Below are 15,327 nucleotides of genomic sequence, written 5' to 3' on the forward strand. Positions count from 1 at the left end.
AGTAGCAAATTGCTTCAGGAGCTGAGACAGGAGGGAGCTTGCTCTCTTGGCCTTCTTTGTGCTTCTCTGAGCTATGAGGCCGAGAAGATCTTCAAGTGGATTTTTAGCAAATTTAGCTCATCTGCAAAAGATGAAGTTAAACTCCTCTACTTATGTGCCACCTACAAAGCACTAGAGACTGTAGGAGAAAAGAAAGCCTTTTCATCTGTAATGCAGGTAAGAATGAAGGGGGGAAAATGCATGATGTACTTGGGAAAAAATTTGTCCCTTAACACATATCCTTGGAGGGGAGCTTGAAGAAGGGAAACGTGGAATAGGGATTATCTACTGATAGGAAATATTTTTTAAAAATTCCCCTTTCTCAGTTTGAGTGAAGGATACATGTTGAAGTTAGATTTGAAATAAGTTAGTTTTAAGATTTTTTCCTTGGCCGAGCGCAGTGGCTCACACCTGTAATCCCAGCACTTTGGGAGGCCGAGGCGGGCGGATCATGAGGTCAAGAGATCGAAACCATTCTGGCCAACATGGTGAAACCCCGTGTCTACTAAAAATACAAAACTTAGCCAGGTGTGATAGTGCACGCCTGTAGTCCCAGCTACTTGGGAGACTGAGGCAGGAGAATGGCTTGAACCAGGGAGTCAGAGGTTGCCATGAGCCGAGGTCGCACCATTGCACTCCAGCCTGCCTGACAGAGCCAGACTCTGTCTCAGAAAAAAGAAAAAAAAAGGTTTTTTCCTCTTTGGTTTTTAGAAATGTTTTTTTGAGATTGCTTAGGACCAGAACGATTTGCAAATTTGAAAACAAGAACTGCACTAGGAATGCTGGATAGAAGAGTGCTTCATATTTGTTGAGGGAGACAAGAACTAAATATCACAACTTCCTTCTGAGCCTTTTGGTTTGCTAATGTGCCCCAAATTCTTATTCCAAATGTTATAAGATAATCATGTGTAAATGAATACTAGCTCTACTTAGCTTTATTTCACGTTTGTGTATCTGAATATATTAAAAAATCATTCCTCCCCCGGCCTTTTTTTTTTTTTTTTTTTTTGATACAGAGTCTTGCTCTGTTGTCCAGGCTGGAGGGCAGTGGCATGATCTTGGCTGAGTGCAACCTCTCCTCCCAGGTTCAAGCGATTCTCCTGCCTCAACCTCCCGAGTAGCTGGTATTACAGGAGCGCGCCACTAGCCTGGCTAATTTTTGTATTTTTAGTACAGATGGGGTTTCATTGTGTTTGCCATGCTGTTCTTGAACTCCTGACCTCAAGTGATCCTCCTGCCTTGGCCTCCCAAAGTGCTGGGATTACTGTCATGAGCCACCGTACCTGGCCTAAAAGATCATTGCTGATTTAGTTTTAAGTAGGATTTTAAGTAATTAAATTTTTGTTGAGCTAATGTTTTTAGAAATTATGGTATTGATGTGTTTGGAATATCTGATATTAGGGTTTTTGTTTTTGTTTTTGTTTTTTTACAGTTTTTGATATGCTTTATTTTGGGTATGTAGTTTAAAAAATATAAGGAATTTTTTTTTTTTTAAATAAAAAATGTATTTTTAACTGGGCATGTTGGCTCACTCTTGTAAACCCAGCACTGTGGGAGGCTGAGGATGGTGAATTGCTTCAGTCCAGGAGTTTGAGACCAGCCTGGGCAACATGGTGAAACCCTGTCTTTACAAAAAAAAAAAAAAAGAAAAAAAAAAAAAAAAATAAGTCAGGCAGGGTGGCATGCACCTGTAGTCCCAGCTACTTGGAGGCTGAAACAGGAGGATCAATTGAGCCTGGGAGCTTGAGGCTACAGTGAGGTATGGTCAAGCTATTGCCCTCCATTATAGGCAAAACATTATTCCCCTTGATTATAGAGGTTTGAGAGAAATTTGAGGGAAGATTCAGAAAATTACCTGTAACTAAACAGAATGCCACCAGATTGGGCTTATTCTGCATGCATACAGTTTTCAGATTATGAACATTTCCCCAACTCTTGTGAAAATTCTTACATTCATAGAAAGGTAGATGCACCAGTAAAATAAATACCCGTAAATACAATAATAATTTCATAATACATACTCCACCTAGATTTACCACTTACTGATATTTTGCAAGTTTTATTTTCTCACACACTTTTGTTGAGCCATCTGAAAACCATACACATGATGACAATTCACCTCATAATGTTTTAGTATGCATCTCCTAAGAATAAGGTTTTTCTTCTGTATAACAAGAGTATTATAATCATACCTAAGAAAATGAATTTTATTACGTATGTGTTTTACATTCAAATTTCTGTAATTACCCCTAAGATGTCTCTTAAATGGTTTTTAGCATTGATAGTCTGTGCCTGTATAGATTATAACATTGGCTATTGCAAAATAATGGTTTTCTTTTTCTTTTTCTTTCTTTCTTTTTTTTTTATTTTTTTTTGAGATGTAGTCTTGCTCTGTTGTCCAAGCTGGAGTGCAGTAGCACGATCTCAGCTCACTGCAACCTCTGCCTCCCAGGTTCAAGCAGTTCTCCTGCTTCAGCCTACTGAGTAGCTGGGATTACAGGCATGTGCCGCTGTGCTCTGCTAATTTTTATATTTTTAGTAAAAACGGGTTTCATCATGCTGGCCAGGCAGATCTTGAACTCCTGACCTCAAGTGATCCACCTGCCTCGTCCTCCCAAAGTGCTGGGGTTACAGGTGTGAGCCACTGCACCCAGCCTAAAATGATGATTTTCCGATTCTAGCATTTCTTTTATAAGATTGCTATGTAAAGCAGAGCTTTTCCTTCTTTAGGGAAGAATGTTTTTTAACAGCCACAAAACAAATATTCTTTCAATGGAATGCCATATAGTTATTTATTATTTTATTTTTGCCATATATTTATTTAAAAAGTTACGTATAATGGTGACATGAGCCTGCATGTTATTAATGTGTGGTGCCATACTGATCTTCTTTAATTCTAATATGAAGCAAGTACTGATATACTAAAGCATAAATTATATAAAATTTGCCTTATATTTTGGATTGGAGAGTAATTGTTGTACTCTATAGAAAAGTTTCCCAAATCCATTTTACTTTTTGTATTTGAAATTTAATCACGGGTAGAGTCTTAAAGAGAGCATTTAGGGATATTGTAAACAGGTGTTATTAAGGACTAATGTTAACTGATGTCAAAGGACTAATATTAACAAACATTGAAGAAGAGAAAACAGTATTTGTTTTCAGCCTAACATCTTAGTGGAGTGAAATATTTTCAATTTATTTTATTTTATTTTATTTGAGATGGAGTCTTGCTGTGTTGTCCAGGCTGGAGTGCAGTGGTGCAATCTCAGCTCACGGCAACCTCTGGCTCCTGGGTTCAAGTGATTCTTGTGCCGCAGCCTCCCAAGTAGCTGGGATTACAAATCAATTTTTTTTTTTTTTTGGAAATGGAGCCTCGCCTTGTCGTCCAGACTGGAGTGCAGTGGCATGATCTCAGCTCACTGCAAGCTCCGTCTCCCGGGTTCATGCCATTCTCCTACTTCAGCCTCCCGAGTAACTGGGACTACAGACGCCCACCACCACTCCCAGCTAATTTTTTTTTTTTTGTATTTTTAGTAGAGACAGGGTTTCACTGTGTTAGCCAGGATGGTCTCGATCTCCTGACCTCGTGATCCGCCTGCCTTGGCCTCCCAAAGTGCTGGGATTACAGGCGTGAGCCACCGTGCCCGGCCAAGTCAATTTTTTTTTAAACTGAAACTACAGAATCTATTTTTCTTGGTCTCATACTCAGTTTTTTATGTAGTCACTTACTAAATAATGAACCTAATTTGCTTGTTTTCTCCCTATTTTGTTGAATGTTCACGGTTTGTAACTTTTATTTTTAAGCTTGTAATGACCAGCCTGCAGTCTATTCTTGAAAATGTGGATACACCAGAATTACTTTGCAAATGTGTTAAGTGCATTCTTTTGGTGGCTCGTACCCTCATATTTTCAGCACGAATTTTAGGGTGAGTTCCCCATTCCGCTTTTCAGATCGTGGGATGAGGGGGATGGTTGTGTGTGTGAGGAACTGAGGAATCAGATGGAAAACAACGCCTCTGCTCCTTTGGATAAAATCAGTGATATTTCAGGTTCCAGGGTTGAATGCCACATTTTTCTTTCTGACATTCATACCTTAAAATATTTGAAGAAAATGAACTATTTCATTGTTGTCAGAAACATAGTTTTCTTATTTTCCTGCCCCTCTCCCCTTTCTAAGTTTCTAGAATGTCAAGTAGGTAGAACATAGATGCTCCTTTTAGAATCTTTTACTATGAAATGGTCCACAGGTGAATGGCAGTAATACCTTAAAATGATCAGCCCGCTCTCTCTCTGTTTCCATCAAGGATGCAGTTGATATATTAGTTGGATGGCATATAGATCATACTCAGAAACCTTCGCTCACGCAGCAGGTCTCTGGTAAGTCTTGCAGCCTATACCAGTTATTTAAATACTGTTGGGGAGGAGCAGTGGTCCCCCAGTGACCATCTATCAATACCATTTCTTTAATAATGCAAGAAAACTAAGTCAGAGAAATGTTTTATTGTGGATGAACATTACGTGTTAGCTAAATATATCTTTTCAGAGGAAATTACTAGTAGGTGGGTAGAGTAAGTACAGACAAGACTTACCCAAGTTATTTGTAGTTTGTACTGGTAGGAAAATATATGGTAAGAATATATGGTAGTGGCAATACCCTGAAGTGGACAATGGAAGATCCAAGTTATTTGTAACTTTTTATTGTTTTTCTGGTTTTTTTTTTAAAAAGGAAATACAGGATTAATGTGGAGAATTGTCATAAATGAGAAATGGTTTTGTTTCCCTTTTTTTGGAGTTAAGTGAATGACTAGCTTGGCTCATTTGCACATTTCAGCTTGTTTCATGTGTCATAGTTTCTCATAACTTACTTGGTGTGATAAACTTTTGAAAATAGAATATTCAGGTGGTAGTGCTCTGTTTCATTTTCACTGAAGAGATGAGAGTATACACCTCTGGTGGTTAGATGTGGCCCTGGAATTAGCCAGGCCAATGGCAGATTGTGGCATTTTAGTCTTAAGTCATGTGTAGTGACAATATAGATATGAAATTTAGTGAAAAAGTAAGGAAATAACATTTACATGTTCATTTCTGCAGAAATTAAAGAGGTATTAAAGAGGTATTGATTAATCGTGATCAATCAGCATGTTTAACAGTATTAAGTTTATGATATAGGACATGTTTTAGGGTATGCTGCTTGAAAACCAGGTACCTGTTAAAACAAGGCTCTTATATTTTTTTAATTTGGATTTTTTGGTGTTTTTCTTCCCCCCTACCCTTTCACAATTTCTTACACGATTCCAAGGGTGGTTGCAGAGTTTGGAGCCTTTTTGGGTAGCTGATCTTGCATTTTCTACCACTCTTCTTGGTCAGTTTCTAGAAGACATGGAAGCATATGCTGAGGTGAGTACATAGAAAGGTGTTTCTTAAAATTTTGGTTCAGAAAAAATAAAAATCTTAAATTGTGCTAGATTTGTTTTAAAATAGCTCAGGCCTCCTGACATTTAAGCAGAAATTGCAAGCCCATTGCAATATTTAAAAAAATTTTTTTTTTTTTTTTTTTTTTTTTGAGACGGAGTGTCACGCTGTCACCCAGGCTGGAGTGCAATGGCACGATCTTGGCTCACTGCAGCCTCTACTTTCTGGGTTCAAGCAATTCTCCTGCCTCAGCCTCCTGAGTAGCTGGGATTACAGGCACCCACCACCATGCCCTGCTAATTTTTGTATTTTTAGTAGAGATGGGGTTTCACCATGTTGGCCAAGCTGGTCTCAAACTCCTGACCTCAGGTGATCCACCCGCATCAGCCTCCCAAAGTGCTGGGATTATAGGCGTGAGCCACCGTGCCCAGTCAATGTTTTAAACATTTTTTTCAGATGTGTTTAACTTACCAGGAGAATTACTGGAAAGACTAAAAGAAACGTTGCAAGCTTCGTATTTCGCAAAGCTTTACATACTCTTGGTAGCTGGTATTTTTCTAAAGACATATTCTGTTATTTATTTTTATTTTTTGTTCCCAGTCTTCAGAGTCTTAAAGCAAATTGATGCTGTGTTATAAAAAAACACAAAACACCAAAAGCCCCTAAAGACTCTGCTGTTACATACATACAGGAGATCTTGAATCATACTTCGGAGGACAAGCCTTGGCTTCAGCCAGCTTTTGTGGCTGTACGAATATAGCATAGGAACTTTAAGAGTGCTGCTGAAACCTCTGTTACTGGTACTTGGCTTTTCTGACCCCACTGTCTTGGCTTAACTCTGTGCCATCTCTTATTTGGATCTTTGTGTTTCTTTCCTATTCAGATCAACCAATCAAGGCTCCCATACAGATTTTAGTCTCATCTTGTGTTTTTCATCTTTGCTGCTTATCGTCAACAGGAATTCAGTACCTTTAGTTGTACTGATATGTTTACTCTTTCCCAGAAAAGCAAGGAAATATTTTGCTTCCGCTTTTTTTTCCTTTGCCCCCACACCTAGAACGTCTTTTTTCATAGCCCACGTTTAAAGCTGATCTACCTTTCAGAAGCCACACGTTCTAGTTTGTAGAGATGCTTCCCCTTGTTATCCTTAAGATCTCATTCTCTTCTGTTATTTTGGTGCTTAATTTTAAGTAGATATGTACATTGGTTCTGATATTCCAGTTTTTGCGAATCTTGTCCTTTTCATATATCGTAATTCCTCAGTTATACATCTCTGTAGGCTGGGTCTTACAACCTCCCTTTGCTCTTCATGGGCATGCTCTTGGTTTGGAGGACTTACTGTTGAGCTGAGTATACCTAGCTCAAAGAATACCTAGAATGAGATTTTTAGCCCAAAACTAATTGAGGAATGGCAAAAGCTTCTGTCTTCATTTATACCTTCATATAACTAGAGCATATGTACTAGAATTTATTTTTCCCCAGTGGCTTTCTGAGTTGGTATAAGAAGTTATTTCCTTAATTTGTTGTCTGTTGGGTTTAATGTTGGCTTTTTGAAATAATTAGGTAAAACCCATTTTTGTATTTAGAGTCATGAATATTCTCGTGGGCCACAGTTCCTCTTTATAAAAGCCTAAAAATCTATTCCAAAATGAATTGATTTAAGTATTTTAGAGTTTTTTTTTTTTTTTTGAGACAGAGTCTCGCTCTGTCGCCCGGGCTGGAGTGCAGTGGCCGGATCTCAGCTCACTGCAAGCTCTGCCTCCCGGGTTTACGCCATTCTCCTGCCTCAGCCTCCCGAGTAGCTGGGACTACAGGCGCCCGCCACCTCGCCCGGCTAGCTTTTTGTATTTTTCAGTAGAGACGGGGTTTCACCGTGTTAGCCAGGATGGTCTCGAACTCCTGACCTCATGATCCGCCCGTCTCGGCCTCTCAAAGTGCTGGGATTACAGGCTTGAGCCGTTTTTTTTTTTTTTTTTTTTTTTTTTTTTAAATAAAAAAAACAATGCACTACTTAACAAGAATGCTGTGAATTCGCATCTAGGACCTCAGCCATGTGGCCTCTGGGGAATCAGTGGATGAAGACGTCCCTCCTCCATCAGTGTCATTAGCAAAGCTGGCTGCACTTCTCCAGGTGTTTAGTACTGTGGTGAGGAGCATTGGGGAACGCTTCAGCCCAATTCGGGGTCCTCCAATTACTGAGGCATATGTAACAGATGTAAGTGCTTTTGGGTGTTTCAAGTGTCATTCAAAAATAAAATTGTTTTACATTGTAAATGTTTCTCTTTACCTAATGAACTGTTATTAATCTTTCATATGTTTAGCATGTATGTATGTATGTGCATCTGTATATATTGTCTGACTGCTTTCTTAAATAGCCAGAAAAGTAGGGAATCCTGTTATATCTCATCCTCCTTTCATCCACCTCCCTACCCTCCCATGACAAAAGGCCATTCTGAATTTTTAAATCTTATTCTTTTCTTTCTAAATAATATTTATTATAATTTTACTTTTAAATTATTGGGTTTCCTTTTAGTTTTTCAACATACTACGAATAGCACACTATAGGAAAAGCCTCAGAAAGTAATCTTCTCTGAGCATAAGATGGAACTCATATGAAAACTTGTATACTTTTATATTCTTTGATAGCCTGATATCAAAGAACATAAATTAAAAATGAGGTAGCTAGATTGCCACACTTCAGCAGCCTCAAACATTAGCTGCACTGTTTGTAGCATATCCAGTGAGGGTTCAGTGGGAAAGACACGAGAAATGAACCCCAGGCATTGTACTCTGCTTTGAATAAGGAGAGAGAAGCATGTGTGATGCAGTCAGAAAAGATTTAATCTGACGAAAATTTTATTGTTAGGATAAAACTTGCTTTTAGGAGCATATACTTTTACTGAACGTGTTGCTAGATAAAATAGGATATTGATTATATAGATATATAAAATTTTTGGTAAGTTGTGCATTTGAGCAGAAATGTCAGAACTTAAAGATAAATGAAACCAGCGTATTGGTATTTTAAACCAATATGGTTTCAAAATGGTTTAATATCTTTGCTTCATTTTTAATGTCTAAAAGGTGGTTGTTTGAAGACTACAGAGTTGAAACAAAAAGCCGTTAACTCAGACATAAAATAGAAGGGACATAATTTATAGGATAGGTGTATATTGATTTATGAGGATCTTTTAGGCCTTTGAGAATGGTAGAATGGTGGGTTTTTTTGTTTTTGTTTTTGTTTTTGGAGCTGGAGCCTCACTTTGTCACCCAGGCTGGAGTGTAGTGGTGCAATCATAGCTTATTGTAATCTTGAACTCTTGGGGCCAAGTAAACCTCCCACCTCACTCAGCCCTACAAGTGAGTGTTACCATCCCCAGCTTTTTTTCTTTTTAAAGTGGGTTGGCGCCATCATGACTCAGTGCAACCTCTGTCTCCTGGGCTCAGGTGATCCTCCCTCCATAGCCTGCTAATTTTTTATTTTTGTTGAGGTGGGGTCTCAGTGTTTCCCAGGCTGGTCTTAAACTTTTGGCCTCAAGCACTCTTCCCAACTCAACCTCCCAAAGTGTTGGGATTATAGACATGAGCCACTGTGCACGGCCAAGAATGCTTCCCTTTCCGCTCCCATATTTTTTTTTTGGAGAAGTGGTCTCTGTTCCCCAGGCTGGAGTGCAGTGGCACGATCTTGGCTCACTGCAGCCTTGACCTCCCAGGCTTAAGTGATCCTCCCACCTCAGCCTCCACGCCCAAATAATTAAAAAATTTGGTAGAGATGAGGTGTTGTTATGTTGACTTGGCTGGTCTCAAACTCCTGGACTCAAGCGAACCTTTCAGCTAATCCTCTCAAAGTGCTAGGATGATAGACGTAAGTCACTGTGCCCAACCTCCAAGGATGCTTTTAATGAAAACTTTGGGTAAACTAAAATCCTTTATGTATTGGTTGTTAATTATTAAAGAAATTTTTTTTTAAGCATTTATTTGCTCTGTTTTCTCCCCTATTTTATTAGAAATTTAGTAGACAGTTATTGGCCATTATAGTTTAGTGGGGGATTTTGTTAGTATATGTGTTGGAAATGATACGATTTTTGAAGATACTGTGTGGTAAGCTTGAGAGTGCTGATCTTTCAAAAGAGACCATCAGTAGATACTTTAATGAGCTTAAAGTGACTTGTATGTTTAGTTTTAAAAGATTGATTCCCAAAAGCCCAAGAGCTAGCTTGTAGTATGTGTGGGCAGGCTATTCCCATGCTGTCAATACCGTTACTGTCGTGGTGTATTTCATGATAAAGATTCTGAGCTTCAGCCATTTGGTGACATTGGGAGAACCGAAGTTGGGTATATAGGAAATAGAGGATGGCAGATTCCATTTCCTGTCATAATAGCACTTGAGGATTTTTTAGTCAAGATCAGGTTTACATACTGTACTAAAGATATTATTATTCAACTACTGAGAACTACAATATTAAGAGACTGCTGGCAAGGCAAGCAGTTAATTTTCAGTTGAAATTGCATTAAATAAAAAGTATTTTCTTGGTTTGTGGAAGTATGTGAATTTTTTTAAAAAGCTGCTTGTTTTCCCCATTTACAGGTTCTGTACAGAGTAATGAGATGTGTGACGGCTGCAAACCAGGTGTTTTTTTCTGAGGCTGTGTTGACAGCTGCTAATGAGTGTGTTGGTGTTTTGCTCGGCAGCTTGGATCCTAGCATGACTATACATTGTGACATGGTCATTACATATGGATTAGACCAACTGGAGAATTGCCAGACTTGTGGTACCGATTATATCATCTCAGTCTTGAATTTACTCACGCTGGTATGTGAATTATTCCTTTTTCTTTTTTAATTTGTTGGTTTATTCAGGCCCTTAAATCGATATGTAAGAAATTAAGGGCTTTGGCTGGGCATGGTGGCTCATGCTTGTAATCTCAGCACTTTGGGAGGCCAGAGCAGAAGGATTGCTTGTATCCAGGAATTCTGGCGTAGCTTGGGCAACGTAGTGAGACCCCATCTGTACAAAAAATCAAAAATTATCTTGGTGTAGTGGCATGCACCTATAGTCGTAGCTACTCGGTAGTCTGAGGGAGGGGGATCGATTAAGCCCGGGAGCTTGATGTTGAAGTGAGCTCTGATTGTGCCACTGCACTCAGCCAAGGTGACAAAAAAGGCCCTGTCTCCAAAAAAGAAAAGAAATAAGGGCTTTGCTTTATTATGTTATGTTTTAGAGTATATTCATCAGTCTTATAATCTGTGGTTTCATTTTAGTGTCTGTTTATTTTTAATTAAAAATTTTTTTGAGACAGGGTCTCAGTCTGTTACACGGGATAAAGTGCAGTGTTGTGATTTTGGCTCACTGCAGCCTTGACCTCTTGGGTTCAGGTGATCCTCCCACTTCAGCCCCCTAGGTAGCTAGGACTACAGGCATGTACCACCACACCTGGCTAATTTTCTGTATTATTTTGTAGAGATGGAGTTTTGCCATGCTGCCTAGGCTGGTCTTGAATTCTTGAATTCTTGGGCTCAAGCAATCCACCTGCCTTGGCCTCCCAAAGTACTGAGATTATAGGCATGAGCCACTCTGCCAGGCCTTTATTTTTAGTGGTTGATAGCTAGTCTCAGTGCAGCTTTACTCTTTTTTTTTTTTTTTTTTTTTGTGAAACATTGCTTTACGCCCCAGATTCCTTCTTTTCTCTTTTTTTTTTTTTTTGGTGACAGGATCTTGCTGTATTCCTGGTTGGAGTGCAGCAGTGTGATCAGCACTCACTGCAACCTCAAACTCCTAGGCTCAAGCGATCCTGCCACCTCAGCCTCCTGATTGTCTGGGACTACTGATGCATGCCACCACGCCTGGCTAACCTTTGTATTTTTTGGAGAGAAGGGGTCTCACTACATTGTCTAGGCTGGCTTCAAATTCTTGGCCTCAAGTAATCCTCCTGTCTTGCCCTCCTAAAGTGCTGGGATTACAGATGTGAGGCATCATGACTGGCCTCCTTTAATTTCTTCTTTTTTTTTTTTTTTGAGACGGAGTCTCGCTCTTTTTCCCAGGCTGGAGTGCAGTGGCACGATTGTATTTTTAGTAGAGACAGGGTTTCACCATGTTAGCCAGGATGGTCTTGATCTCCTGACCTCATGATCCGTCCGCTTTGGCCTCCCAAAGTGCTGAGATTACAGGCATAAGCCACCGTGCCTGGCTGGCCTCCTTTAATTTCTTAACCATGAATATCCTCCCCCCACTTTTATTATGGACATTCTGAAGCACATAAAAATAGGGAGTATAATAAATTTGTACATATTTAACATTCAGCTTCTGTAATTAGAAGCAAATGGCCCATCTGGTTTTCATCTAGGCCTCTTTGCTGTCCTTTCATCTCCAACTAGATTATTTTAAAGCAAATTCTAGATGGCATTCTGCTGAGTGTTTCTGCCAGAGTTATACCTCTCTCTGCTAATGTGAAAAAATGCCCGTGATAACTGTAAAATACGTGTGTCCTATTTAGGTGTCTAAACACTTTAATGTCACAGTATTAAGACCTTGAAATATAGCTTAGATATGTTTTTCTAAATTAGAAGACTTTATTTTTTAGATATCCAGAAAATTGAGCAGAAAACAATGAGTTCCCATATACCTTCTTCATCCTAGCAGTTTCCCCATCATTAACATATTGTGTTAGTGTGGTATATTTATTACAAAGGAGCGAATATTGATATATTATTATTAACTAATTTTATAGTTTACTTTGTGTTATATATTCTATGGACTTTAACATGTATAATGACATATATCCCCTATTACCAGTATCATACAGGATAATTTCACTTCCCTAAAAATCTTTTATGTTCTACCCACTCCTTCCTTATTCCTGGTCCCCACGCCTCCCTCCCTCCATCTTAAGCCCATGGCAACCGCTGATCTTTTTACTCTCTCCATCGTTTTGCCTTTTCCAGAATGCCATGTAGTTGGAGTCATATAGTATGTAGCCATTTCAATTGGCTTTTTTCACTTGAACAAATAAATACAAAACTGCCATCATCATTTGTAAAAAACTGTTTATACCATCATCTAAACTACTATTCTTGCGTTATCATAAAGAAAAAGAGGTGAGTAATACATTGATAATGAACTTTGACAACTTGGGTCACTGAAGAGTTGGACCTAATGTTGCTTACCAGGCTACATAAGTGAAATTGAGTGAAATGTGAAATGTTTGATTTAGAATATAGTGATTGTATTTGTTCTTTTCAATTTATATTTCTTGATAATCATACTGAATACTTTGATGAATGATGTGCCAGATACTCTTTTCAGACTATGCATCTTTTGCTGTTATTAAATTTATTAAATTTTCATAAGAGTAAAACAAGCTGACACATTTATAAAGTTATAAATTAAGAAGTACTGTATATTTTGTAAACAAAAATGACTGGCTTTTCAACCACCCCCTGAGTCAAATCCACCACAGACTTTCTTGGTAGATTTAAGAAAATCAGTCTTAAACTGCTGTTTGCATATGTCTTTTGATGTTGATTATTTAAAAAAAAAAAAAGGCCATTTTGGAAATTTCATATTGACAGTTCTCATTTGTAGTACTCTTTATTTGTGATAAAACTTTATAGATTTGAAATAGCATACTGATCTGTGTCCGTTTTCTGATTGGTTTTTAAAAAATTAAAATATTAAGTGTTACAGACAGTGAATTGATCAATTTTAAATTTATTTGTATCATCAGCACTAATACAGATAGTGGTTTATTTTCCATTTATCGCTTCCTTGAATTTTTTGTTTTTCAGGTTGTTGCTGTAGCCCATGCTGTTTATCAAGCAGTGCTCAGCTTGAAGAATATTCCTGTTTTGGAGACTGCCTAGAAGTTAATATTGGGAGAAATGACTTGTGCCCTAAACAACCTCCTACATAGTCTGCAACTTCCTGAGGCCTGTTCTGAAATAAAGCATGAGGCTTTTAAGAATCATGTGTTCAATGTAGACAATGCAAAATTTGTAGTTATATTTGACCTCAGTGCCCTGACTACAATCGGAAATGCCAAAAACTCACTAATAGGGGTGAGTCTTTGATTGTAAAGACTTTGTTTTATCCACATTTCAACTTTTTCTCATTACATATTTATGTATTTCACTATCATGTCAACATGTCTGCAGAATTCCTGTGTGTAACAAATAGCCATATTTAAGACATGCCTGGATAAATAAAATTAGTAGGAACATTTTCTTGCCATTATATTTAACTTTTATTCTTCCTTTTCCTTGATAAATCTTGTTAAGTTTTTTTGTTTTCTAGAAAATATCTTATGAATTTCTCCTGTTTGCTCTAGCATGCTTATAGAAAATGTCAATGTTTCTTACAGCTCAAATTTGTATAGTGGTTTTAAAATGCAGTCTCTTTCTTCTTCCCCTGGCACTTCTTACTTTCTGTCTACTGAAGTTAGTTCTTATACATGGTCTTATATTTTGGCTGTCTCTTTTCCCTAGGAACATTCATACAGGTTGAATATTCCTTATCTGAAATACTTGGGACTGGAAGGGTTTTAGATTTCGGATTTCGGAATACTCTTTTTTTTTTTTTTTTTTTTTTTTTGTGACAGGAGTTTCACTCTTGTTGCCCAGGCTGGAGTGCAATGGCACCATCTCAGCTCACTGCAACGTTCGCCTCCCAGGTACAAGCGGTTCTCCTGTTTCAGCCTCCCAAGTAGCTCGGATTACAGGCATACTCCACCACGCCTGGATAATTTTTTTGTATTTAGTAGAGATGGGGTTTCACCATGTTAGCCAGGCTGGTTGTGAACTCCTGACCTCAGGTGATCCACCCGCCTCAGCCTCCCAAAGTGCTGGGATTACAGGCGGGTGCCACCATGCCCTGCCGGATTTTGGATTTTGGAATATTTTCCTTTTTTTTTTTTTTGAGACAGAGTCTCGCTCTGTCACCCAGGCTGGAGTGCTGTGGCCGGATCTCAGCTCACTGCAAGCTCCGCCTCCCGGGTTCACGCCATTCTCCTGCCTCCCGGGTAGCTGGGACTACAGGCGCCGCCACCTCGCCCGGCTGGTTTTTTTTTGTAGTTTTTAGTAGAGACGGGGTTTCACTGTGTTAGCCAGGATGGTCTCGATCTCCTGACCTCATGATTCGCCCGTCTCGGCCTCCCAAAGTGCTGGGATTACAGGCTTGAGCCACCGCGCCCGGCCAATTTTTTGTATTTTTAATAGAGATGGGGTTTCACATGTTGGCTAGGCTGCTCTTGAACTCCTGACTTCAGGTGATCCACCTGCCTTGGCCTCCCAAAGTGCTGGGATTACAGGCATGAGCCACCACACCTGGCCAGAAAAATACTTTTATAATTTGAGTTCCAGGACGTAAACATCCCTTTTTAAATTGAGTACCTACAAACTGTTTTAAAATAATTTCCGATTAAAATATTTTAAAAATTAAATACCAGCCTTAAGAATTATGGAGGGTAGAGCTAAGGTAAAATGAGCTGAAAGCATTTTTTAAAGAATGAAATCCTGGCCAGGAGCGGTGGCTCATGCCTGTAATCCCAGCACTCTGGGAGGCCGAGGCAGGCGGATCACGAGGTCAGGAGATTGAAACCATCCTGGCTAACACAGTGAAACCCCATCTCTACTAAAAATACAAAAAAATTAGCCGGGCATGGTGGTGGGCACCTGTAATCCCAGCTACTAGGGAGGCTGAGGCAGGAAAATGGAGTGAACCCGGAAGGCAGAGGTTGAAGTGAGCCAAAATGGCACCATTGCATTCCAGCCTGGGTGACAGAGTAAGAATCCATCTCAAAAAAAAAAAAAAAAAAAGAATTAATTCCCAAGTCTCTGCATCAGATAGGATTTATTGCAATAATACAGCAAACTCATGGGGGACTA

At 39.0% G+C, this 15,327-nt stretch overlaps 2 protein-coding genes across 2 annotated transcripts in view; both read left to right on the forward strand.

The window, feature by feature from the left end:
- LOC115895167 (putative uncharacterized SMG1-like protein) overlaps positions 1–93 on the forward strand; it is a 34,949-nt gene extending 34,856 nt beyond the window's left edge. The window contains exon 5 of the mRNA XM_030924398.1: positions 3–93. Within this exon, the coding sequence (XP_030780258.1) occupies positions 3–5 (3 nt within the window). The 3' untranslated portion in view covers positions 6–93. The remainder of the gene's footprint in view (positions 1–2) is intronic.
- Positions 10–13,685, forward strand: LOC115895170 (serine/threonine-protein kinase SMG1-like; the record flags this gene model as incomplete). Its single annotated transcript, XM_030924402.1, is given in 8 exon segments — positions 10–216; positions 3,844–3,931; positions 3,934–3,965; positions 4,344–4,416; positions 5,339–5,436; positions 7,493–7,666; positions 10,037–10,261; positions 13,234–13,685. Coding segments are annotated over 8 exon segments (972 nt in total), but the record flags the coding sequence as incomplete, so codon positions are not given.
- Positions 13,686–15,327: the final 1,642 nt, after the last annotated feature.

This window comes from Rhinopithecus roxellana, chromosome 20 (genome assembly GCF_007565055.1).
Source record: "Rhinopithecus roxellana isolate Shanxi Qingling chromosome 20, ASM756505v1, whole genome shotgun sequence".
Taxonomy (NCBI): domain Eukaryota; kingdom Metazoa; phylum Chordata; class Mammalia; order Primates; family Cercopithecidae; genus Rhinopithecus; species Rhinopithecus roxellana.